This window comes from Lithobates pipiens, unplaced genomic scaffold (genome assembly GCF_037356315.1).
Source record: "Lithobates pipiens isolate NorthernLeopardFrog02 unplaced genomic scaffold, aLitPip1_a1.2 Scaffold_18, whole genome shotgun sequence".
Taxonomy (NCBI): domain Eukaryota; kingdom Metazoa; phylum Chordata; class Amphibia; order Anura; family Ranidae; genus Lithobates; species Lithobates pipiens.
This window is the reverse complement of record NW_027507758.1, coordinates 376,383,026-376,409,999: the sequence shown is the minus strand read 5'-3', so window position 1 is coordinate 376,409,999 and position 26,974 is coordinate 376,383,026. Positions and strand designations below refer to the sequence as shown.

The 26,974-nt window shown below is 42.6% G+C and overlaps 1 protein-coding gene across 2 annotated transcripts in view; it reads right to left on the bottom strand.

Moving 5' to 3' along the window:
* Positions 1-26,974, bottom strand: part of CLCN2 (chloride voltage-gated channel 2) — a 521,510-nt gene that overhangs the window by 44,069 nt on the left and 450,467 nt on the right. For both annotated transcript variants that reach the window (XM_077487744.1, XM_077487745.1), the window contains exons 17-19: positions 9,651-9,796; positions 268-376; positions 112-182 (exon numbers count right to left, since the gene is read on the bottom strand). In XM_077487744.1, coding sequence (XP_077343870.1) covers positions 112-182; positions 268-376; positions 9,651-9,796 — 326 coding nt within the window. The remainder of the gene's footprint in view (positions 1-111; positions 183-267; positions 377-9,650; positions 9,797-26,974) is intronic.

Below are 26,974 nucleotides of genomic sequence, written 5' to 3'. Positions count from 1 at the left end.
TGACAGAGACAAAAGCAGGTTAAATTGGCTGAGGGCGATAACATATTTATGAGAAGATGTGTAAAAAGGTGGTGAGAAGACAGTCATTTCATTCTTTAAAGGTTGTCTTACCTCTACATCCTCACTAAAATCTTTGGCACAGAATATATTTTTCAAGGCTTTTACTGAATTATCAGATTCATCTGAAAACACAGAATAACATACATCAATCAACGCTCTTTCTCTGACACAATACACAACACACTTACCTGCATATATCTTAAGTACCTTGAGAATAATCAGTTAGGCTACTCTGAATACGTTTTAGAGCTGGCTTTAGGGGCTTCTTTGCTTCCATTGCTTTGGGAGGAGAAAATGTGGATTCCTCTGTGGCAATCTGAAACAAATATCAAATATTTGAGACTCTAGAATTCTGCAAATATAATCTACATTAGACAAAAACAATTATGTAGAACCAAAGTAAAAAGAGAATAGTAAATGTCCTCATAAATATACAAATGCACATGTATATAATATAATAAAATGGCAGAGGTAGTCTTATGATTAATCATGAGTCAACTAACACTAAACTACAGAAGGATGATGCAGCCAATGCTAGATAGGAGAGGAGCAGAAGCTCCAAAGGCCTCTAGTAAATAAAGAAAAGAACAGCACAAAAAAATCTAAGTTTACCAACAATTGAACCATTAGCTAAAAAATAATTTATTGGGCTCACAAACTGCCAGATGACAGCTTAGCACAAAAAGATGACCTGCAAATCCACTCCCTCTAATCAGTAAACCGATTTCCCTGGCCACGGGCAGGAAGCTGCAAGCCCCACTACATTTAGACGACTGCAGGAAAGGCAATGAAGCTCCAAAAGGGAAGCTGCTAGAAGCTCAGTAGACTAACCCTTGACTTAAAGAAAAGAAAGACCCATAAAAAAAACTTGTCTTGTAACAGTGAACAACCTTGCAGTTGTACTGCCCTGAGCCCATCATTAGGAAGAGGGTAGGGTGATTAACAACCTCTGTATGAATGAGGGGTTAAGCTGGAATTAAGAAGATAAACTCCCTGGAGTGTTGGTTGAACAAACTTTTTTTTTTAAGAGGTGTGACAAGTACAAGTCAAACCTGTCCTTGAAATAATACATTTGCAGTAATAGTGCAGACTGTACCTGAAAGATAAGACATGTGCTGTTAAGAGAAATGTGGGAATCCTAGCAATAGCACTAGGAAATTTAACCACAAGGAAAAAAATAACGCGGAAAGAATCTTCAAATTTTACTTATAAGGATATCTGCATAGTGATAGTACTTATAAAAGAATAAATCTTCTATATAGCAGGACCCACAAGGACAGTCAAAATTTTTATTCCCTGGGAGGGAATCATGACAGGGTAGCAATATGACTTACCTGCTGAACTTCAGAATCGTACAGAGCCTGAAGCAGATATATATATATATATATATAAAAAAAAAAAAAAATATATATATATATATATATATATATATATATATATATATATATATAAAAGCCACCTAAACTTGGTGGTCCAGCCAGATGACTTGCACAAAATGTGGACTTCGCAATTTAAGGGGGGGGTATAAAGGATTGCAAATACTACATAAGATGTGAATATACCCGAAGAAATCTTCATTATAATAAACTCCAGATAGGTAATTTGGAAAAAAAATCTGATGTGAATCAGAAAAAAAATGACCAATAGTCTAGAGAGAAAACAGCATATATTTATGAGGATCACTGAGAGCAGGATCTTCATTTTGCACAAGGTGCAGTGCAGAAACTGACTGACCTTAGAGAAGGTTTGTGAAGATTCAAGATGAGTGTAACCAAAATTAAGGAGGGGTGGGGTGGGCATGACCTGCATTGAATAGTGGGAATTGAGATTTATTGAGCTTTTGGTTGAAAAGGGCTTTTGTAGAACTAAGCACCACATGGGATGCAATCATCCATAAATTCAACAGACTTTTTTTGTAAGAAGCAGGAGTAGGGGTGGGATAGAAATCCTCAAAACAGGATCCTATCAACAAAGTGAAATCAAGATCCCAGAGTGTGGAAAACCTAAACAATCAAAAATCAAACACACAGAAACACCAGAAATGAACAATGGCAACGGAAACATTATGTTAGAATGTAGGGTCTAGAATGAAAGCTTCAGGGGGAAGTCTTGAGCATCCCAAAAAAGTAGGTATGTTTCTAAAGGATCCAGTAAGCCGAGTAACCAATACACTGGTAAAAGTAGGGATGCACCGACAAACAGAAGGCTTATGGTTCAAGATCTGCAGTTCAAGTGGAAGGCAGACTCTGATCATCTAGGTGGAATTACAAATGCAGTGGATGAAAACTCTTCTGCCTGGTCTACAGATCTGTACTAAAGTAGGTGCATATTTGGAGAACCAGCAGGATTAGGTACGCCACTGTGAAGTGTTTATGCAAATAAATGCCTTCCCTCAAAAGGAAAGTGAATAAGGCATTCTTATCCTCTATGTCACAGGCAAGCAGCCAAAGTGCCCTACGCATCAGAACATACGTCAAACCCTATGCTAGAGACAAACATATATGTCTGTAAAATGCCATTATAGCTGAAGCGAAGGGTATCAGACTAATCCATTTAAGTCAAACTGAGATTTCAGTAGGGAGGCCAACTGTCAGTCAGTCAAATCTCTAAAGGTAAAAACACCATCATCCTGAGAGGTTGCCTCACATTGTCAAAAGTAAGCCAAGATTGCATTGGTCGATCTCAGTGCTCAGAGAAATATTTGAAATTGAGTGTACATGCATACCCCACTTTTATGTACAAATGGAGTTTATTTGCTAAAGCTGGAAAGTGCAAAATCAGGCTCACTTCTGCATAGAAACCAATGAGCTTTTAACCACAGCTTGTTCAATTAAGCTTTGGTAATAAAACCTGGAATCTCATTGGTTTCTATGCAGCTTTACACTTTACACTTTCCAGCTTTAGTAAATAAACCCCATTGTGTACTTAAAAGTGGGGTATGCTTTATTGGGAAGGTCTTTGCAGTAGCAAGCGCTCTAAAAAAACAAACCTATACTTGGTGCAGCAGACTGATCCCCTAGGTGCATAATATATTGAATCAATCTCGGAAAGCATAGACTAAAGATTAGAGTCCTACGGAACTTGCTTATAGTATAATTAAAGGCAACGTTATTTTTTATTTTTTTTCAGTTTTGGATAGAGTGGAGGAGAATTAGAACACCTGTCAAATTGTATTACTGTGTGCCCCTGTTGAGGAGATTCACCCTCTCTATCTGTTCGGTTTACCTTTATAATCAAATGTGACAGTAAAAGAAAATCGCAAATTTTGGGATGACACTAGAACAGTACCAGAGGAAAATCTTTCAATGGGGGGCACTCGTTCCAGTGACCTTGGTGACACCATGAGATTCCCTCACTTAGGAGGGATTTCTTCTCATGTCCTGTTTTGGCCATGGGACAGGAAAGAAAAGGGAAATCCCACCAATGTGTACAGATGGCAAAAAACAAAACTGAAGGGTTATTACCCTCCCATGTTCTATTCAAAAAACAAACCTTTAAATGCAGCCCTATACATGGGCAAGCTGTAAAGGCCCTGACTCTGAATTAGAGGTGGTAATAGGGGTTCCAGACTTATTGATAGCTCAGGGCTTGGTAAGGCCAGAATTAGATCCTACCACAGATGGTGCCAGCATGTTTAAAGCTTCTACAAGCAAATAAATGTGCATAGCCAAAATCCAAAGTGTATACAAGAGGCCTTGCAGACACATTGCTGGTCTCAGGCTCACTCAGTGGAGCTTTAGAAGCTGCTGATTAGGATGACCACATAGAACAAGGGGTCCCAGGATAAAGATTACAGGCATTGGTTCCTTCTGGGGGTACTGGTGACTAACCCCCAGAAACAGTAGAAAAGTCACCCCTGATGCAGTGGAACTATCCTCTGAGCATCTCTGAAAAGTTGTACAGGCTAGTGGAATGACAACTAGACCCGAAACGAAGTAAGGTCTTGCATACTCACAAACTCAAGCAGTTAGTATGCAGCCAAATGTGACAGTCTCTATAGGCAGGCATTAGATTAATAAGACAGGAGATCAATGGTCCACAATTCGCGTCAAGCAACATCAGCAGCGGGACAGTGGGGGTTATTTATGAAAGGCAAATCCACTTTGCACTACAAGTGCAAAGTGTACTTGAAATTGCACTGAAAGTAGACTTGGAAGTGCAGTCGCTGTAAATCTGAGGCGTAGATCTGAAATGAGGGGAAGCTCTGCTAATTTTATCAATTCATGTGCAAGCTAAAATGCTGTTTATTTTCCTTGCATGTCCCCCTCAGATCTACAATGACTGCACTTCCAAGTGCACTTTCAGTGCAATTTCAAGTGCACTTTGAACTTGTAGTTTGCACTTGTAGTGCAAAGCGGATTTGCCTTTCGTAAATAATCCCCAGTGCTTCCTCTTAGGTAAGTGGAGGGGAAATGGAGTGGCACCTGCATGCATTCAGTGCTCATGCTCACTCTGCCTCAGTGCTCAGTTCACTCAACTTTATTACCTCAAAGTGACTTTGTTGGAAAGAAATGCACCCAATGGTTGCAATACTGTCAGTTTCTGATGCTTTAGTCTGAATATCTTTACTTAATTCATCAGAGATAGGGTCACACCATAAGCTTGTGCCATGGCATTGGACATGAATAGCACTCTGGAGCTAATAAACACAGTACACAAGTGTCACAATGCAGACTCCACTGTCCAGTATATCTTCACCACATAGAGAAATTTACACTCAGTAGACTTACTCACACAGTAAGTTTTAAGAGACTTAAGTCGCGTACACACGGGCGGACTGTATGGCCAACTTAGTCCGTCAGACAATCCGACGGACAGTCCGTCCTACTTTCGAATGAACGGACTTGACCACACACGGATGCAAAACAGTCCGTCGAAAGTTTGCGCGATGACGTGTACAGCACGTACGACGGGACTAGAAATAGGAAGTCCAATACACAGCAATGCAACCTTTCGCCGTGTAAATCCTTCCTGAGCATGCGCCATACTTAGTCCGTCGAACTAGCCTACTCACGAGCGGATTGTCCGCTGAAACCAAAGTACGACGGACAATATTACGGAATTTCCGAAATACTTAGTCCGCCAGACTGCACGCTGAAAAAGTCCGCTGAAGCCCACACACGAGCGGACTGTCCGCTGAAATGTGTTTAGACGGACTAAGTTGGCCAGACAGTCCGCCCGTGTGTACGCGGCTTAAGTCACAGCTCTGGACCTAGGAAGGCACTTCAGCTAGCCAACACAGTACACAAAAGTGGAAAGCACTAAAGGTGGAAAGCCCACTGTCAGAAGCTCACATTTTAAACCAGCCTAACAATCTTTGGTCCAGCAGGGTCCTGGTACTGACTCCAAAGCTGTTGCTGAATATACATTGACCCAGACAGCTGCTGTATAGAGACTAACTCAGAAGTAATTAGAAATCTTGACTGAAAAAAAGCTAGTGTTTCTTCTTTTGTATATGAAAAAAATAATAAAGAAAACAATTAGAATAAAATATGCTTAGAGTTTTTCTCAAAAAATTCCCAGAATCCACCTCTTCCCCTCTAGAATGTGTCACAGCATTATTCTTTTATATTGTTCCTGTAGAGTGAAACTGCTTTTATTACTCCGTGTGAGGAGGGATCAGCAGGGCTGACAACGCTGCTAGAGATTTTGGTGTAACATGAGCACTGTTGTCAGCCAACAGAAAGAAGTTACATATTCATTGGACTGTATTGTATTTTTTTACCCCCATACATATACCTTAATTGCTTTGTGACACGCACATATATTATGGCAGGGAGGCTGCTCTATGCCAGATCACCTACCTAGTAGGTGATCTGAGATGTCCAGGTCTCGGGCATGCGTGTGCATCGCCCACAACTCGCTTTCGATGTGACTGGACATAGTGGGAGCCAATCAGCGGATCCGGCGGATGCAGTATCTGCCAATCGTTTGGGAGATTGGCAGTCTTCCTATGTAAACAAGGCAGACCGCCATTCTGTAAGAGGAGAATGTACTGATCCTGTGTTCCTGCAAAGCAGGAACAGGGATCTTTACATGCCCCCAGTCAAAGCACACCCTCCACAGTTAGTAGTCACTTCCAGGGAACACATTTAACCCTTTACTTGCCCCTGTTAACCCCTTCCCTGCATGTGCCATTAGTACAGTGACCGTGCATATATTTGATCACTGTATTGGTGTCACTGATTCCCAAAAAGTGTTGGTTAGGTGTCCGATTAGTCGCTGATCGCCATTACTAGTAAAAAAACAAACAAAAACATTCTCACGTGACAGTGACTGGAAGTTGTGATTGTGTCAGCGCTCAGCCAGTGTGCAACCCCTCAGTCCTAGATCTGCTGGATGTCTCAGTTTTTAATGCAAGTTACTGCATTATTTTGATAAATCGTATTGCTCATACTACACCATGAGGAGTTTAATTGCTTTCCATATGTACAAAGCGATTGCGCACCTGATGGTGTGACAGAGAGTGCAAAGAGGCCAGGGGTTGATTCATGGCTTATTATTCTCCCTATTAAAGTGAGTGGCCATTGTACGCATTGGTGGATTCTTTATTTGCTTTCTGGGATTAAAGCACTGGACTGCATGAACACCCTTTCGATCACTGGATTTTCAACATACATATTGTATACATGTATTTTTGTCTAGCACCATCACTTGTCATCACATTTTGGACTATTACTTTATCATAAAGTTTTTTGATTTGTCATTTTGGCACTTTATTCACTGGAACTTTATATATGTTACTCACTCTTTTTTCATTTTATGTACTTGAAGTTTTATTATGATATGTTCATTTATATGCTAGCATTATTTTTTTGTATATGGATTCAGCACCTTTCCATTTTTAATTATCACCGTTTATGTGTGTGGGGACATTACTAAGGGCAGCTTTACCTTCTGAACATTATTCACGGATACACTTTTAATTATTTTACATTTGTTTTTGGATCACGTGTTTTCAAACACAGAGTAGCACATTAAGACCCCTTTCACACCACACCGCCCATAGCGTGGGCGGTAAAACGCTACTATTTTTAGCAGCGTTTTACAGCCGGATTTGCGGCGCATTTCGGCATAAAAGTGTCCCGCTAGCAGCCGAGAAAGGGTTAAAACCGCCGGCAATACGCCGCAATATCTGAGTTTTGCCGGCGGTATTACAGCGCTGCCCCATTGATTTCAATGGGGAGCAGCTGTGGAGGAGCGGTAAACACACCACTCCTTCAGCGCTCCAAAGAAGCTGCTGGCAGGACTTTTCCCTGACGTCCTGCCAGCGCACCGCTGTGGTGCAGCTTCTTTAGGGCGGTTTGCAGGCGCTATTTCTAACGCTATAGTGCCTGCAAAATGCCCTGGTGTAAAAGGGGTCTAAGTTCCAACTCTTATACAGTTGTGCTCATAAGTTTACATACCCTGGCAGAATGTATGATTTCTTGGCCATTTTTCAAAGAATATGAATAACACAAAAAAAATTTTCATCATGGTTATCAATCAACAGTGTTTACTCTTTATAATCATAATAGCAACAGAACCTACCCAAAAGTTTACATACCTTCATGATTTTGGCCTGATACATGCACACAAGTTGACACAAAGGGGTTTGAATGGCTATTAAAGGTAACCATCCTCTTCCGCTCTCTCTAAAATATTATATATATATATATATATATATATATATATATATATATATATATATATATATATATATATATATATATAGTCAGTGAGTTTCTGGACTCCTGACAGACCCGTGCAGCTTTCATTCAGTGCTGCACTGATGTTTTTTTGGATTCTGAGTCATGGGGAAAGCAAAAGAATTGTCAAATAATCTGTGGCAAAAGGTAGTTGAACTGTATTAAATAGGAAAGGAATATAAAAAGATATCCAAGGAATTGAGAATGCCAATCAGCAGCAAACCAATCAAGAAGTGGAAAATAAGGGGTTCTGTTGAAACCAAACCACGGTCATTTAGATCAACTAAAATTTTGGGCACAACTGCCAGGAAAATTGTCCAGGATGCAAAAAATAAATAAAATAAAAAATAAAAAATAAAATAAAACAAACACAAAATAACTTCTGTATTTCGCCTGGACTCTCTAAAAACACGTGGCGCAGCTGTTTCAAGATGCACAATAAGGAGGTACTTGAAGAAAGATGGGCTGTATAGTCAAGTCACCAGAAGAAAGCCATTACTAAGCAAATGCCACAAAGTATCTCGCTTACAATACGCCAAACAGCACAGCGACAAGTCTCAAACTTTCTGGCATAAAGTCATTTGAAGTGACGAGACCAAAATTGAGCTTTTTGGCCACAACCATAAACACTACATTTGGAGAGGAGTCAAAAAGGCCTATGATGAAAGGTACGGAGGTGGATCTTTGATGTTCTGGGGATGTGTGAGCTAAAAAGCACAGGAAATTTGTTCAAAATTGTTCGCAAGATGAATGCAATATGTATCAAAGAATAATGGAGGAACATTTGCATTCATCAGCCAGGAAGCTGCGTACTTGAACATTCCAACATGACAATGATCCAAAACACAATGCCAAGTCGACCCATCAGTGGCTATAGCAGAATAAAGTGAAGGTTCTGGAGTGGCCATCTTAGTCTCCTGACCTCAATATCATTGAGCCACTCTGGGGAGATCTCAAACGTGCAGTTCATGTAAGACAGCCCAATAATTTACAGGAACTGGAGGCTTTTTGCCAAGAGGAATGGGCATTTTTACTATCTAAGATAAAGAGTCTCATCCACAAATATCACAAAAGACTTCAAGCTGTCATTGATGTTAAAGGGGGGCAATACACGGAAGGTATTAAGAACTGGGCTATGTAAACTTTTGATCAGGATCATTTGGGTAGTTTCTGTTGTCATTATGATTTAGAAAGAGTAAACACACTTGATTGATAATAAATGGCTTTAGCCAGACACTAACCATGAGTGAAAGAAACGTTTTTGTGTTATCATTCATGTTCTCTGAAAAATGGCCAAGAAATCAAATTATGTCAGGGTATGTAAACTTATGAGCACAACTGTATATGATAAAGAGTAGGAGAACTTTGATGTAAAAAAGGGCACTAAAAAATCCCGCACCCACTTTAGCACACATGGAAAAAAAAACTGTATCACACATACCTCAAGACAGTCGTGGCCTGCCTCAAGAATGGCTGAATTTACAACTCACAGGGTTTCTTTCCCCTGCTGGCTCTGCTTCTGCAATAAGCCACTATAGCAATGAATCGGACATCTTCTCAGGCAACGCTTAGGAGGACTGGAGGTGATCGTGTACTTTGAAAGAAAAAGTATTTATATCAAAGGATCCATAAGGCACCTGGCCCAGATGCAGCAAAAATGCAGTAGACAGTAGATGTGATTAGTAATACAAACAATGTACTGCGTGAGACCAAGATGCAAATTGATGCTGGAGGTTTTACAGGCTTGTGTAACACTTTCATTAGTAGGGTGCTGCTGCAGATCAGTAGGTTTATTTTTTTTAAATGTATTTATTTTTTATTACTGACTGTTGTATAACACTCCCTTAGCACACAAAGAAGAAGCAAATGCAGTCACTCATTTACAGTATGTTCATCATTTACCTGGAACCGTACAGTGCTCTCGGTTTCTTTTCTTCCTCCATTCTCTCTTTCTCTAAGCTGCTGCAGACGACGCTTTCTGCTGAGCTGAAATCGCAACAAAGACACCAGCTGAGAGCAGTCAATGGAGCCCAGCAATACCATGGACTCTGGAGAAAGAGACAATCACTGCATCAATATTTCATTACACCATCTTCCACTTCACACTGTTTCACAGCCTTTATATCAACATGTAGAAGAACAGGTCAGCAATGTCCAAAAGATCGTAGGCAGAGATAAAAACTGTAGCAGCTGAAAGGCTCATTTACAACATGCAAGTGGGTGTCCAACAGTGAAATTAAACCTGGGAGTTTATTTATAAATGTTAAAACACAAGATTCACACAACCTTCACCAATGATGCAAATTTTCTTTCCAATTCAAGCCCAGATAAATGTGCACATTCTGGGTGAAAGCTGTGTGAAATCAAACTGATCCCCATGATTTTTGGTGCTTTTGGAAGATAATAGATTAAGATATGTATTGAGGGAACATTCATTTTACACCCACATCTTTTTAGGATAAGATACAATCAATTTATAGACAAATGGGACAAAAGTGAAGTAGAGTTTTAGGCAGAAACTTCCCAACCCTCTTTAGCAAAGTCACCCACACATGCCTTTTGCAGGAAATATTATGCCTCTGCAACAATAATGTGTATGCCTACATCCACCAATATTCAGGGCAGGAGAAAAGTGGAGTTGCAGTCAGGTAAGTGAATGGCAAGGTAAAGCAGCAGTAGAGACAAGAGGAATGTCTTTACTGTATACTTGGCTCCTTCGGGGTGCAGAGTTGACCAAAATTATAAGTATGCTGCTAAAGACAGGCCAAGGAAATGATTAGCAAATGTACATTGAACAGGAACACAGTAGCTCAGTGGGAGAGATTGCTGAACTAACATTGCCTGTGTTAATACAGCGATCTGTCAGGTTTTTTTCCGTTAAGCCCATTGATTTGAACTATAAAAAAAAAAAAACTCCTTCCCGTGTGTACCAGCCATTAATTGGTCCTCGACTGCAATGGTCTAATACGCTTCACCTGTTGAATCAAAGATACCACTCTCCAATCAGCAAGAAGCATGAGCTTGGAAGCTCTAGCTTTGACTTAGCAGGGGGTGTGTTGGACCTCTGCAGTGAGACCCCACATCCATACAGAGAGGAAGGATCTTTCTTTTGCATAGTGGCAGGAACAAGCTTCTCAAATTAAGCTGTGGCTGCTTTCTAAAGAATTCAAATAAGGATTCATGCACACTGCTGCTCCTAAACTGACATTTTTGGGGCTTAGAAAGTTTTTTTTTTTGCCTAAGCCCCTGAACTCCCCTCAATAAAAGCCTATGTGTGCATAAAAGCATTGGCTTTTAGAGGAGTTTAGGAACAACAGCTTTTAGAGGTTGTCAAACCTCCTCTCCTGAATGCAGAAGATTCACAGAGTAGATTTTAGGCATAAAAAACTGCCAAACACTCCTAAAAGTGTCTAAACCAGTCTAGGCATACAAAGTGCTAGGCTTGTTTAGTGCTTGAGCGTTAATTCATTTCAATGGACAGAATAAATTACAATTCTGACCAATGAAATAAACCAAAAACCCCAAATGCACCTGAACACGTCTAAAAGCATTTGGAAAACTGCAGAGTAGGTGCGTTTTTAACGCAGATTTTTTTTTCCTCTCAGGAGAAACCACGTTTAAGATAAACGTGGTGTGTGCAGGGCCTAAGACTGTGCACACCTTTTGTGACTCTCCTAAGAAGTGTTTTAATAGATTGTACTCTAAAGAAATTTTTTAGATTTCTACTATATTTAAAATGATTTATGTGGAATGAAGCAACCAGAGTACAAGTGAAGGTGACCCATAGAAAGTGGGAGTCTAATTTTATGACAAATAAGTGTAATAATACAATACAGCACACATTTTTATAGCGTGTAAATCAGGGGTCAAGTCCTGGGGAAAAAAGTGTGGGAACTCCCATCCAAGATCCACTCGCCCACCAAAAAAAAAAAAATACGCTCATTTGCATGAATGCTTCAAAAGTGGTATTTTTCATCCAATTTTCGTATTGTGTGTATGAAGCTTAACTGTTAGTACATACAAAAAACAATCCTCAAACAAATACTGTAATTCTCTGAATAATCAGCATTCATTCAATTGTGCTTCCATGCAAATGTGAACATCATGTTCTGATCTTTATTGGGGAATTTTATTTTGTATATAGAGTGTTTATGTGGTGAGTTTACACTTTTCATTGAACAGAGTTTGGATAACACAAGGTTAAACGGAAAGGTCATAAATTAACCGCACATTATCTGGACAGAATGCTTGGGGAGATAGTGATGTGTTCCTGCTTAGGAGATGTATGTTAGCTTGGGGGGCTGCAAACTCTGCAGGGCTCCAACACACACTCGCTGCTATTCCAACCCTTCACATATTTCCACATAAACTTCCCTCCTGGTATTAAACTTTGCCAGGTATTGTGCTCAGCTTACCACCCCAAACTGATACTCCTCCCTCAGCTCACCTCTCCCCCTGCATGTACTGTGAGCAGAATAGCTGATCTACCTGTCAGCTAGACCTAGACCTGATCTACCCATCAGCTAGCTGTGATTGACAGGTAGATCGAAGTGAAAGTTGTCATGGGGCCCCCTACTGGCAATGCCTGAACGGTCAGGTGTCCGGCACTTACTATTGCGAGCTGTGTTGGCAGCTTCTGGTGTGGCACCTGCCACACAGCTCTCATACTTCAAAGTCTTGCAGGACACAGCTGCTAACGGGAACGGAGTTCCTGTTGTGGAAAAAGTACAGGAACTCCGTTCCCATGCGTTCCCGCAGGACTTGAGCCCTGGTGTAAATTAACTTTTTTAAAGCATAACAGAATAAAGGGCAGTTTAATACTAGCAACGCTTTCTAACTTGAGCTATGCCACTGCGTTAAAAAACAGGTAATTGGTGCAAATACAGCTGCATGTGTTTATCTCACATACATGCAGAAATACTCAATACTTTCTGATTTCCACTTTTTTGGACTCTTTCTCAGCTGCCTTCAAGGAACCCTAAATTGTTACATCCTAGCAAAACATGTACATCATGGACTTGTAAAACTGCAAAGTCTAAGGACAATCCCAAATATTTTACAAAATATGTCCAACACTGCAGCCAATTGTGAGCTGACATAAATTGAACTAGTACTACTAGACAATGTTTCACTACACAGTATGGATGGTCACGGTTTAATTTGTTAAGACCCTAAACATATAGGCATTGTTTACTCTTATGCCGCGTACACACGATCGGAATTTCCGATGAGAGCTTTTCATCGGAAAATGTGACCGTGTGCGCGCTCCGTCGAAATTTAGCTGTCCGAATTCCCGCCAGCAAAAATTTGAGAGCATGTTCCCAATTTTTCACATAGAAAAACTTTCTATCATAAATTCTGATCGTGTGTATGCAATTCCGATGTGCAAAAACTCATGCATGCTCAGATTCAACTACGAGATGGAAGTTATTGGCTACTGGGTATTGAACTTCCTTTTTCTAGTCCCCTCGTACATGTGGTACGTCACCGCGTTCTTAGCGGTTGGAATTTGGTGTGATAGTGTGTATGCAAGACAGCTTAAGAGAAATCCCATCAGAATTCCGTTGGGAAAACCATCAGAGCTTTTTCCGACCAAAATTCCGATCGTGTGTACGCGGCATTAGACTATGAATCAGGGGTGCTCAACCTTTTGAAGAGCGAGGGCCACTTAAGAGACTTGGTAACTGGTCACAGGCCACAATGAGTGGAGCAGGTGGATGACAGGACCATGTCCACTCTGCATGTACCGAGCAGACACAAACAATTCTACTCTATGGGCTCTCTGATCTGATCTACCCAGACAGAAGGGGACAGGTCCCTTTATGGGTTTTTTTAGCGGATCGGATCGGGGTGGGCGGGTGTAAGCGGACACAAGTCAGTTTACATCTGCTGCTCCATAGAGGTTAATAGAGGGTACGAATGGGTCGGACTGATCGTGTGAAAGGGGCCTAAGGCTGCTTTCACACAGATGTACTGTGGCTTACTCACACCGTAGGTGCAGCGCAGTGCACCTGTGGCTTTCCTGCAGGTAAGCTGCACTTTGCCATAGACTTCTATTTTATTCTGCAGGTGTGTGGTGCACTTTTTGAAAGCACTCCAAACCCATAGATAATAACAGAAGTCTATGGCTTAGTGCAGGTACTGCGCTGCACCTTTGTATCAGTCTGAAAGCAGCCCAGTAACCACTGCAGAAAAGATATGCCCAAATATACGCTGTGATTTTAGCAATAAACTTCCCTTTAATAACAGTCTTCCATTCAGATATTGCCGGCTGTTGCTGTCCCAGGCAAAGTGCATTTGGTAACTGTCTACCTGTGACAGGAGTCGGCGCTATACAGGAAGCATCGGCTTATGTGGCACCTCTATGCAACAGCTTACTTCCTCTACCCCAGGCTCCATTCACAATACTGATGCTCTGGGATGGCAACCTGTGATCGGTGCTTGCCAACCTGCCGCCCCAAAACAGGAGGTTGGGGGCCACATCAGAGGGCTCTGTGTGCCACTGATTGGGCACCCTTGCTGTAAATGATAGTCTACAGATTCAAATATTTGGATCTGCAATTAAAGTGCCACACTGAATTGTCCGAAGTTTATTTCAAACAAAATTCTTACCAAATCCATCTGTATCTGAAAAATACATACAACGTAGGAGTAGTCGGATATGGGGAGTTGTCAGGAATAGTGCGATAACATAGCAGCACAGCAACATTTAGCAGCTGGTTTAAAACAGCTGCTTGCATTTTAACTAATTTTATATTTGGAATAAACTTTGTTTTGGACTCCAGATCCAAATATTTCCTTCAAAATTCAAAGTTAATGTGGTAACACTTCAGTTTGCATAAGCTACCTACCTATCATTTGGATAATCCACAGACTATTCGTGCACGATTTATAAATATAAAAAAAATGAATGAACACCCAATATTATCAAAAGGGTTCAGTGTCACCAATCCACCCTTTAAAGCAGTCCACGAAATTAGGGAACATTTGAAAGGTATTTATTAATCTTTGAGTGGCCTTCCTGAAGCACTTAAACAGTTTACACCACTTTTCAGCACTGCTTGAGTATAATCTATACTGCTACATATCTTTGGTAAAAATAACCCAAATCAGTATATATTATTTGGTCTTTGTAAAAGTTAGAGTCTACATGCTATGGTGCCAAACACTGAAAATTGATCACACCTGATAACACCTAACGTACTGACAGCTCATGTCATTTCTTGAGACACCAACAAGCCAGGAAAGTACAAATACTCCCCAAATTACCCCTTTTTGGAAAGTAAAGATTCCAAGGTATTTAGTGAGATGCACGGTGAGTTTTTTGCAGTTGTAATTTTTTCTTTTCTTCACAAAATTGTCATATTACCAGGTAATGTCTCACACAGCATATGCATATCACAAATTACACCCCAAAACACAGTCTACTACTCCTGAGTATGGCGTTACCAAATGTGTGGGACACAGCCTGGCCACATACAGAGGCCCAATATACAGGGAGCACCATCAGGTGTTCTAGGAACATAAATTACACATATAATTTCTAGACTACCTCTTACACTTTTGAAGGCCCTGGAGCACCAGGACAATGGAAATGCCTAAAAAATTACCCTATTTTGGAAAGTAAACACTCCAGTGTATATTCTATGAGGCATAATGAGTCTTTTGAACATGTCATTTTTTCCCACAAGTTTTTGGAAAATGTGGAAAGAAAATGAAAAAAAAATTACACTAAATTGTATATTTATAAGATATTTCTAACACATAGCATGTAAATACCATAGATTATACCCCAAAATATATTCTGCTACTCCTGGGTATGGCGATGCCACGTGTGAGTCTTTTACATAGCCTGGCCATATACAGATAGATGCCCAACATGCAGGGAGCACCATCAGACATTCTGGGAACAGAAATTCTAAATCTAATTTGACTACCTAATACACTTTTGTGAGGCACTGATGGGCACTGTAGTGGCATGGATGAGCACTGATGAGGCATGGATGTGGCACAGATGAGAACTTATGTGGCACGGATGAGCACAGATGTGGCACGGATGAGCACGGATGTGGCACGGATGAGCACTGATGTGGCACGGATGAGCACTGATGTGGCACGGATGAGCACTGATGTGGCACGGATGAGCACTGATGTGGCACGGATGAGCACTGCCATGGAAGAGGATGGATGAGCCATGGAAGAGGATGGATGAGCCATGGCAGGCAATGGATGAGCCATGGCAGGCGATGGATGAGCCATGGCAGGCGATGGATGAGCCAGAGTGCAGATGGACGAGCCATGGATGGGGATGGATAAGCATGAATGAGCCATGGATGGGGATGGATGAGCCATGGATGGGGATGAATGAGCCATGGATGGGGATGAATGAGCCATGGATGAGCCAGAATGAGGATGGATAAGCATAAATCAGTGCTGTGGGCACTTCAGATCCAGCCCACAGCACTGCTGCACCCAGGCTCTCCCCCTCTTCTCACGCGCTGTACCGATTGGCGTGAGGAGAGGGGTAGAGCTGAACCGGACATGCTCCGGTTTGTTTACAAGGGATCATGGCGTCATTGGATGGCGTGATTGCGTAGTAAAGGGCTGCTGTCATTGGCGCTTTACCTCGATCCATGATGAGCTGGGGTCTTGAAGACCCGGTGGTCACAGACATTTCCAGGTGTGCGGGAGACCGATTCTGGGAGAAAGTCATACGATGGCATCCCAGAGTTATCCGACTGTGCTGTAGCCTTCGTTCTGCTATGGCCCAGTCTGCAACTGGTTAAACCCAAAAGCAAATATTATACTGCAGCTTACTAAGTCTTAGATGTGATGGCTGAATTAGTTTCCCTTTTCTAGGCTGTTTTCATCTAGTACTCCAGCCAGCAAGTCTGCTTTCCAAAAGCCCAAGCTTTCCAGCATAATATATCCGTTTACATGGCTGACACAAACCACCCAACACTGTCGGGGGTGATTACAGTGATCAGCTTTTATTTATTTATACAAAACCTTCATCTCAAAAGGACGAACTGTTAGCAGTAACTGATCATACAGTGTGAACTTGATGGCTTCAAGTTGTTAGTGTAACTAAATCTCCCAATACATTTAACACTACTCTCCCCCCCCCCGCCCCCCCAATACTGAAAAAGCTGCTGTGCCTCCTGTTCTCATTTACCTAGAGTTGTGTCTCACACAGGAGGTATGTAGCTGGCCAGATCACCAGGTAAAATCAGAGGGAAAAAAGCCAAAGAAAATAAAACTGGTGCAGTCACGACATCTCATGTTTAGTAAGCTGCAATAAAATAAATTTTTGGTTTGGGGGTTTAATACCACTTTAATAAACAATACCCTTGTGTTTAGGACCTAAAGCGTTTATAATTGTTCACTGGCAAAAAAAGAAGGGAAAGCAAGGTGAGCTTGCTTAGGTCTCATAGGCCCAGAAAAGGAAAGATGTGACCCCTATTTTTAGCATCCAACTATTTATCAATAGCTTATGAATGGTTACCGCAACCTTTAACTAATAGCCAACAATATAATACACAGTGTAACCTTCTGAAAATGGTGCACATTACAAAAAAAAAACAAAGTCCAAAGTGTAAAGTGTCCCAAAAAACTGAAAAACAATGTGCAAATTTTACAATATACCATGCAATAAATAAACACATTGCATGAAAAAAAAATAGTGTCCAGTGCTATAAATTTCAAATATTAAAGTGTCCTATGCAATCAAATTACAATGTTCAATAAAGTGTACAGGGCTGTCAATGATCTGCCACCTAGGGGTTAAAATATGATTGATCTCTGTTATCCGGCCTGCCTTGTAACCATGATCAGCTCTACACTGCTTGATGTCCTGTTGCCAAACTTTGCCTGTATCCTGACCATTCTCCGCCCTTTCATCTATATCTACATCTGTTACCAAACCCAGCTTGTCTGACTACGTATTCAGTGTCTCCCCAGCCCTGCACCTACCAGCCTGCTTCCTGTTTCCTGCTGTACCAGCTGAACTGACAAGACCAAAGACGAACCAGGCACCCATACACTGCCAAGCTCTTGTGGCCACTGTTGCAATACCGGTGGCCCTTGAGCCGGGGTTGTACGAGAAAGTCTTCCCACTGCACGTCAGGCTCATCCGGTAGGTACTTAACAGTATCAGACAGCCATGTCTGAGCCTACAAGTAGGAAGTCTGCCATGGGTGACATCTGTCAACACCATGCAGCCCTTACCCAAGCAGTCAAATCTCTACAGGAGGGTTATACGCAACTGGAACGTGTACAGACTCTAGCTACATCAGCAAGCACTGCTGCACCTTCTGCCTGAGGGACTGCCACTGCAGCAACCACAGTGGTGATGCTGCCCCCTGAACCCAGAGTTCCAGCACCAGAGATATTTTCAGGCGACCGGAGAAAATTTAGATCCTTCCGTAACGCATGTGAACTGTACTTCGCACTGCAACCTCAAACTTTCTCCCTTGATGCCACCAAAGGATTCATCATATTACTGCTTCAGGGTGAGCCCTAGTCCTGGGCTCATCGGATTTTAGAGAAGAATGATGTATTGTTTCAGTCCATGTCCACCTTCTTTGGCATGAGGGCCGAATTATATGATGACCCGCAACGAACCACCACAGCAGAGGCTGCCCTTCATGCAATCCAGCAAGGCCGCCGAATGGATGAAGATTATGTAACAGACTTTAGACGCTGGAGTGCAAACATAGTGGAATGACGGAGTCCTGCGACACCAGTTCCGCTTGGGGTTATCAGAAGGTCTGAAAGACTAATTGGCACGTGTCGGAAGTCCCAAATACCCTGGAGGCCCTTATGACACTGGCCATTCAAATTGACCATTGGCTCAGTGAGCGATGATCTGAAAGATCAGCCAAGCAGCCACGTCCGGCCTAAATGATGCCCCGGATCCCAGTTCCTACTCACTCCGCACCTGTTAGCTTCAGTTCAGTTCAGCCAGCTCCTGTTACTACTGCCACCGAAGCACTGCAGCCTATGCAAATCGGCCTAATACACCCCTCTCTGTCTCTGGAGGAATGCCTGCACCGACGACAGAACAACCTCTGCCTATACTGTGGGGAAGTGGGTCACTATGTACGTTCCTATCCAACCAAGACATGTACGTGGCGGATGTTTTCTTCAGTTAATAACTTTTCTTCATCTACCAATGCCACCAACCTAACCCTTCCCATCTCTTTCCAGCTGCTAGAAAGGGAAGTGCCAGTTACCTCGATCATTGATTCCGGGGCCTGCAGTTGCTTCATCTTTCTAGCCTTTGCAACACAACAACGCATCCCCTTGAGACCTAAAGCACAAGGACTTTCTGTTTTTCTAGCTGACGGGTCATGTATTAAGTCCGGACCTGTAACCCAAGAGACCTTTCCCTTACCCGTGTTGGCCAACTCCGAACATAAGGAAATCCTAATGCCGTGTACACATGATCGGAATTCTGGCCAGCAAAAGACCGATGAGAGCTTTTCATCGGAAAATGCGACCGTGTGTATACTCCATCGGAATTTAGCTGGCCGAATTCCCGCCAGAAAAAAATTGAGAGCATGCTCTCAATTTTCCTGACGGAAAAACATTCAGAAATCAGAAATTACGATCGTGTGTATGCAATTCCGACATGCTCAGATTCAACTACGAGATGGAAGCTATTTACTATTGGGTAAAGGTCTCTGCTATCTTAGACTGGCCTGCACCTACCGACAAGAAGGGAGTGCAGTGCTTCGTAGGATTTGCCAACTTTTTCAGGAGGTTCATTAGGGGCTTCTCCGCTATCATAACCCCTATCACTGAGCTGACTAAACAGTACCCCTGCTTCCATTGGACACCCGAGGCACAAGCCGCACATGATACCTTGAAGGGATTGTTTACTTCAGCACCTGCTCTTGGTCACCCAGACCCGTATACACTAGAAGTAGGCGCATCTGAAGTCGCTATTGGAGCAATCATCTCCCAACGCCAAGGCCCTAAGGATCTGATGCATCCAGCAGCCTTTTTCTCCCGCAGGCTCTCTCCAGCAGTGAGAAACTGACGGTGGGGACCGAGAATTACTGGCCATAAAGGCGGCTTTAGAAGAGTGGAGGTACCTCCTGGAGGGAGCAGCGCATCCCATATTGGTCTATACTGACCACAAAAATCTTGAGTTCCTGAGGACTGCTAAATGCCTAAAGCCATGTCAAGCACGTTGGTCCTTGTTCTTTTCCCAATTTGTGTTCCATATTACCTACCAGCCGGGCTCGAAGAATGTCAAACCAGATGCACTGTCTCATATGTTTGATGACGCCAAGGATCCACCAGTGGCAGATACCATCTGAAAATAACTTCTTACTTTTACAGGGCAACCTCCCCAATCAAATGAAGCAGGCTTCATCAGATGTTCCTAGCCCGCCAGGGGTCACGCTGACACTCCGGGAAGGATTGCTGTTTAATGGAAGCAAGGTATTTGTGCCTGAATGTTTACATATACAGTGGTGTGAAAAAGTGTTTGCCCCCTTCCTCATTTCCTGTTCCTTTGCATGTTTGTCACACTTAAGTGTTTCGGAACATCAAACCAATTTAAACAATAGTCAAGGACAACACAAGTAAACACAAAATGCAATTTGTAAATGAAGGTGTTTATTATTAAAGGTGAAAAAAAATCCAAACCATCATGGCCCTGTGTGAAAAAGTGATTGCCCCCTAAACCTAATAACTGGTTGGGCCACCCTTAGCAGCAACAACTGCAACCAAGCGTTTGCGATAACGTGCAATGAGGCTTTTACAGCGTCCTGGAGGAATTTTGGCCCACTCATCTTTGCAGAATTGTCCTAATTCAGTTACATTAGAGGGTTTTCGAGCATGAACGGCCTTTTTAAGGTCATACCACAACATCTCAATAGGATTCAGGTCAGGACTTTGGCTAGGCCACTCCAAAGTCTTCATTTTGTTTTTCTTCAGCCATTCGGTGGTGGACTTGCTGGTGTGTTTAGGATCATTGTCCTGCTGCAGAACCCAGGTTTGTTTCAGCTTGAGTACACGAACAGATGGTCGGACATTCTCCTTCAGGATCTCTTGGTAGACAGCAGAATTCATAGTTCCTTTTATCACGGCAAGTCTTCCAGGTCCTGAAGCAGCAAAACAGCCCCAGACCATCACACTACTACCACCATATTTTACTGTTGGTATAATGTTCTTTTTATGAAATGCAGTGTTCCTTCTACGCCAGATATACTTGGACACACACCTTCCAAAGAGTTCCACTTTTGTCTCATCGGTCCACAGAATGTTGTCCCAAAAGTCTTGGGGATCATCAAGATGTGTTGTGGAGAAATTGAGACGAGCTTTGATGTTCTTTTTGCTCAGCAGTGGTTTTCTCCTTGGAACTCTGCCATGCAGGCCATTTTTGCCCAGTCTTTTCCTGATGGTGGAGGCATGAACGCTGACCTTAACTGAGGCAAGTGAGGCTTGCAGTTCCTTGGACGTTGTTGTGGGGTCTTTTGTGACCTCTTGGATGAGTCGTCGCTGCGCTCTTGGGGTAATTTTGGGCGGCCGGCCACTCCTGGGAAGGTTCACCACTGTTCCATGTCTTCGCCATTTGTGGATAATGGCTCTCACTGTGGTTCGCTGGATTCCCAAAGCTTTGGAAATGGCTTTATAACCCTTTCCAGACTGATAGATCTCAATTACTTTCTTTCTCAATTGTTCCCGAATTTCTTTGGGTCTCGGCATGATGTGTAGCTTTTAAGGATCTTCTGGTGGACCTTACTGTGTCAAGCAGCTCCTATTTAAGTGATGCCTTGATTGTGAACAGGTGTGGCAATAATCAGGCCTGGGTGTGGCTAGAGAAATTGAACTCAGGTGTGGACAACCACAGTTATAGTATGTTTTAACAAGGGGGGCAATCACTTTTTCACACAGGGCCATGATGGTTTGGATTTTTTTTCACCTTTAATAATAAACACCTTCATTTACAAATTGCATTTTGTGTTTACTTGTGTTGTCCTTGACTATTGTTTAAATTGGTTTGATGTTCCGAAACACTTAAGTGTGACAAACATGCAAAGGAACAGGAAATGAGGAAGGGGGCAAACACTTTTTCACACCACTGTAACCATTTTGGGTCTGTGCCATGTTCATCCCCTAGAAGGTCATTTCGAGGTCCACAAGATGCTTGAGCTCCTGAAACACATTCTGGTGACCGAACCTGGAGGAAACCTGTAAGAGGTACGCGATTTCCTGTGCAATCTGCAACCAGAGCAAGGGTACAAAGAACCAAGCCTGGGGTCTACTTTGGCCACTGTCAGTCCCTAACAGACCATGGAGAATGATAGCCATGGATTCTGTTGTGGAACTTCCCCCATCGGAAGGATGCACAGCCATCTTCGTGGTAGTGGGCAGATTGTCCAAAACAGCCCATTTCTTGCCTCTGAAGAGTACTCCCTCGGCCGTGGAGATGGCTCAAGTGTATATCAGAGATTGTGAGGCTTCCTGGAGTCCCTATGAACATTGTCTCCGATCGGGGGGTTCAGTTCACTTCCCGATTCTGGGAAAAACTGTGTGAAGCCCTTAAAATCAAAAGATCCTTGTCCTCCACCTACCATCCCCAGACCAATGGACAGACAGAGAGGACCAATCAGACGCTGGAGCAGTATATCCGAGGCTTCACCACTTTTGTCCAGGATGACTGGGTAACGCTGCTACCACTGGTAGAGTTTGCCTACAATAATGCCACTCACTCTGCCACAGGTTAGTCACCCTTCTTTGCAAATTATGGTTTTCACCCATCCTTCTTGCCCGACTTTATTCCAGAGATCGTAGTTCCTGCTGTCCAAGACACAGTGGATTTCTTCAACCGCAATAATAAGTTGCTTCAAGAAGCAGTTACCAAGGCACAAGCAGCAAGCAAAACAGCTTTTGACAGGAAAAGAAGGGGTGAACTGATTCTCCACCCAGGAGACAAGGTATGGCTGTCTACTACAAATCTCAGGTTTGCATGTACCCCAAAGAAACCGGCACCTAAAATTGTGAGACCATTCCCAGTCACAAAGAAACTTAATGAGGTTGCTTATGAATTATCTTTACCTGATTCACTTAAGATACATCCTGTCTTCCATGTTTCTCTCTTGAAACCCACAGTCCCTGACTCTTTTCCACTCTTTTTTTGGCAAGAGTATCCGGGCCACCAGAACCTCTGACCATCGATGAAGAGGAGTACGAGGTGGAGACCATCATAGACTGTAGGAGGAGAAGGAATCAGGTCCAGTACCTGGTTAAGTGGAAAGGGTATGGCCTGAAGGATAACTCTTGGGAGGTTGAACAGGATGGGCACGCCAGAGACTTGGTTAATGCCTTACGTCATCCAAAGGAGAGCAACCTATTGGGCACCCCATGGTTGCCCATAAGGGGGGGGGGGGGGCAATGTCATGGATCTGCCACCTAGGGGTTAAAATAGTGCAGACTGATTTCAGTGATTGGCAACAGGCTGCCTTAAACATCACAGCAGCATTGTTTTTGCTGTCTGATCTGCAGCTCATACCTTCCCGTGACATCATGTGATCCGATCTGTTTCCTGTGTTTGACCCGGCTTGACTATGATTGATCTGTTATCCTGACCCCGGCCTGCCTTGTAACCATGCTGAGCTCTAAACTGCTTGATATCCTATTGCCCAACTTTGCCAGTATCCTGACCATTCTCTGCCTGTCGTCTATATTTACATCTGATCGTCCGTTACCAAATCCAGCTTGTCTGACTATTGTGAGGGGGTTAGCTCGGCAGCGATGGATGGGTTCACCACATAAAACCAGGCACAGCAGACAGCATTGTAGGTGAAAAAAAAAAGTGCGGTTTATGTATACTATATGCAAGGAAAAATATAACAGCAAAACAAAAAGAAACATGAAAAGAAATCCTGGTCAGCTTGACCACACTACACACGTAGATTCCCTATCTAACAACTAGGTGCAGCCTTGTGTTGCCCCAGTCCCTATCTCCCTGTTTTAGAAGTTTTGCCACACAGGCGTTGACTCACCTGACAGGACAGGAACCACACTCCCTTGTCTACACAACACAGAACTGGTTCCAGGATGGGAGCATCTCCTTAAGTATGCTGAGGTTTTTTGTAGAGGTCCTAATGAGCCCACTTCAGCTGGGCTCATTACGTTTTCCCCTGTAGGACTCCCAGCACTCCCTCTAGTGGTATAAGTCGGCATAAAGCCTGAATCTAGGGCATACATATTTTCCATCCTGGATGCACCCAGGTGATTTTACCTGCCTGCTGTCACACTATGTATTCAGCGTCTCCCCAGCCCTGCACCTACCAGCCTACTTCCTGTTTCCTGCTGCACCAGCTGAACTGACAAGACCAAAGACAAACCACATACATCACCAGGCTCTTGCGGCCACTGTTGCAACACCGGTGGCCCTTGAGACGGGTTGTACGAGAAAGCCTTCCCACTGTACATCAGGCTCATTCGACAGGTACGCAACAGTGGCATTCCATTAAGCAAAGTGTCTCATGTAGTTAAATATACTCAGGTGAAAGAAAATCTTTCCCTGGCACACTCATCCTGCTGATCAACCTGTCGCATCCAGTCCATGTACTTGTATGTAATGCCACATACAAGCATCTGGAATAGATGCACAATTATGAGTTCAGGTCAGGGGCATTTTCTGAAAGCAGTGAGCCTGTGTGCAGGATCATAAGTTAGGCCCCCGCAGCTGAGGAAGAGTGCGGCGATCTGCGCTGTAGCAAAGGTTGGGTGTGATTTTCATTGCGCTGAATACTGGCTGCGGCTTAAAGGGACAAAGAGTGCAGGGGTTCAGTAGTAAGAGACTCAAAGATTCAGGAATAATTTCAACAAAGTTCCCAGAAGCTCAACAGTAATTCCACAAACTGTCACCTGATTGTGGTTTTCTCAATCACAGTAAAATCCCTTCTGAGATTGGTAGTAGCAACCAAGCATATCATCTTCCTACAGCTGGCGGACGGGGCTAGCAGTACTGTGATTGGCTTTAGCAGTGTCCAATGACAGTCCTCCTCCTCCTGGAAGCAGGGACCCCCCCCCCCCCCCCTCCTAGCAGAACTGCACCCAATCTCTTCCCCATCACAAAAGCTGACGATCGCAGCTACAGCAAAGTTAGAGAACCAATGTTTCCCATCTTTTACAATGTGTGGGGGTACAGTGCCTCCCCCTCAGTGCAAGTGCGGTGTGGGGAATTCTGAAATTGAAATGCATTAGTGTCTCACTGTCACTTCCCTGCACTGCTCTGCTGATGGGGAGGGAGTCGAGTGCCGGCTAAAGAGGCTTTGCGTGCGGCTTGCGGCACCAGTGGCAGGGGTGGTCTACTCCTGATATAAAACCATTAAAGTGATACTAAACAGAAAAGTGTTAATTGCCATAATTAATTCACATAAATAAAATAAAAATAAAAATACAGTGGCATGATATATATTAACTCCTTCCTGCAGCACCGTTGTGATCTTTCCCTGTTCTTTGGCATCTGCAGAGAAAGATCTTTGGGAGGGACTTCTATTAATCTGGTGATGTATGCGCTCTACAGTATGAGTGTGTCTGATCAGCCCTGATTGGTGATGTGCCAGTCACAGGACTAAAGACTTTTTTTTTTTGAGAATAGCTATTCAAATTAAATTATAAATAATCAAACAACTATTTTACTCCCTATAAATCTTTATTGATCAGGTGTGTGTATTTGTGCATTAATATGGTGTAGGCAGAGTCAGAGATGACTGACACTAGCTTTCATGTTGTTCAGATGACATCTGCATCCAAGTCTTTTTTTTACTTTAACCACTTCAAGCTCTGGAAGGTTTTACCCACATCCTGACCAGGCCATTTTTTGCAATACGGCACTGCATTGCTTTAACTGACAATCGTACAACGCTATACCCAAATAAAACTGATGTCCTTTTTTCCCACAAACAGAGCTTTCTTTTGGTGGTATTTGATCACTGCCAATTTTGAATAAAAAACAATCTTTTTTTCTTTCTGCTATAAAACATTCCCAATAAAAAAAAGTAAAAAAAAAAAAAAATTTCTTCTTTAATTTAGGCCATTATGTATTTTGCTGCATATTTTTGGTAAAAAATCCCAATAAGCGTATATTGATTGGTTTGCGCACAAAGTTATAGCATCCAAAAACTATAGGATAGAGTTAGGGACTTTCTTTTTTTTAAATTGTTTTTACTAGTAAAGGCGGTGATCAGAATTTGTTTATAGCGGGATGGTAACATTGGAGGAAGAGAGATCGTGTTTCAGCTTAGCTGAAACAAAGATCTCCCCTTTGCTCCGACAGATCAGCGGTTTGCCTTGCACACTGCTGATCCTTCTCTCCACAGAACAATCAACAGGTCTCAGCGGCCAGCCCCCTACACCACATGCATGAAATAATGTACAGGTACGTGATTTTTGCAGCTGGGCCGCCCTGCTGCAGTATATGTACGTGGGGTGGTCTAGAAGCGGTTAAAGGTATTAGTAATATAGTATATATATTTAGATATGTTTACTATTGATTGTTTTTGTGACTTTTAGTGTATGTAAATCAATCAGAATACGAAAGACCGCCCCCATAGTGTTTAGCAGTGAGAGAATGAGGTGGAGGAAGGGGGGTGTCATTTACCACTCTGTATACATCCACATTGTGACTCTATACTCACTCTATACTGCACAGATAAGAAAAAAGGAGCAAATGAAGAGCTTTGAAGGTAACTAAAATATGAGCATGCTCTGTAGAGGACACCAGCTGGTCTACATAATCTCAACCTGTCGTGGGGACACAGAAGATAGGAGAGACAGCTGAAGGCAGAATCAACCAGACATATTTCACTCTATCTAAAAAAAATTGAGTACTGTCCGTGATACTTTTTTTATTTGCACTAAACAAATTCTTTAGTGGCTGACTATGGAGACTATTATATAACATGTAATGAGAGTTTTTCATAGTTTGGGTTCAATGAAACTTTGAAAACACAATGTACTTAAATTCGGATGTATCTTGCCTGACACAAAGGTTTATATAGCATATATTCAGTAGTACCATTGGCTCCAGCTGCACACAAGAAACTGCAAATAGCACAGACTCTGTGCGGGATGACAACACTCCAAAACCAATCTTGCCAAAGTGAAGTGCATTTTGTTCTTAACGGTTTTATATGAATAAAAGGATTTTACACTATGCAGTACCCATTTGCTCTCTGTACATGGTCTTGAAGAAATAA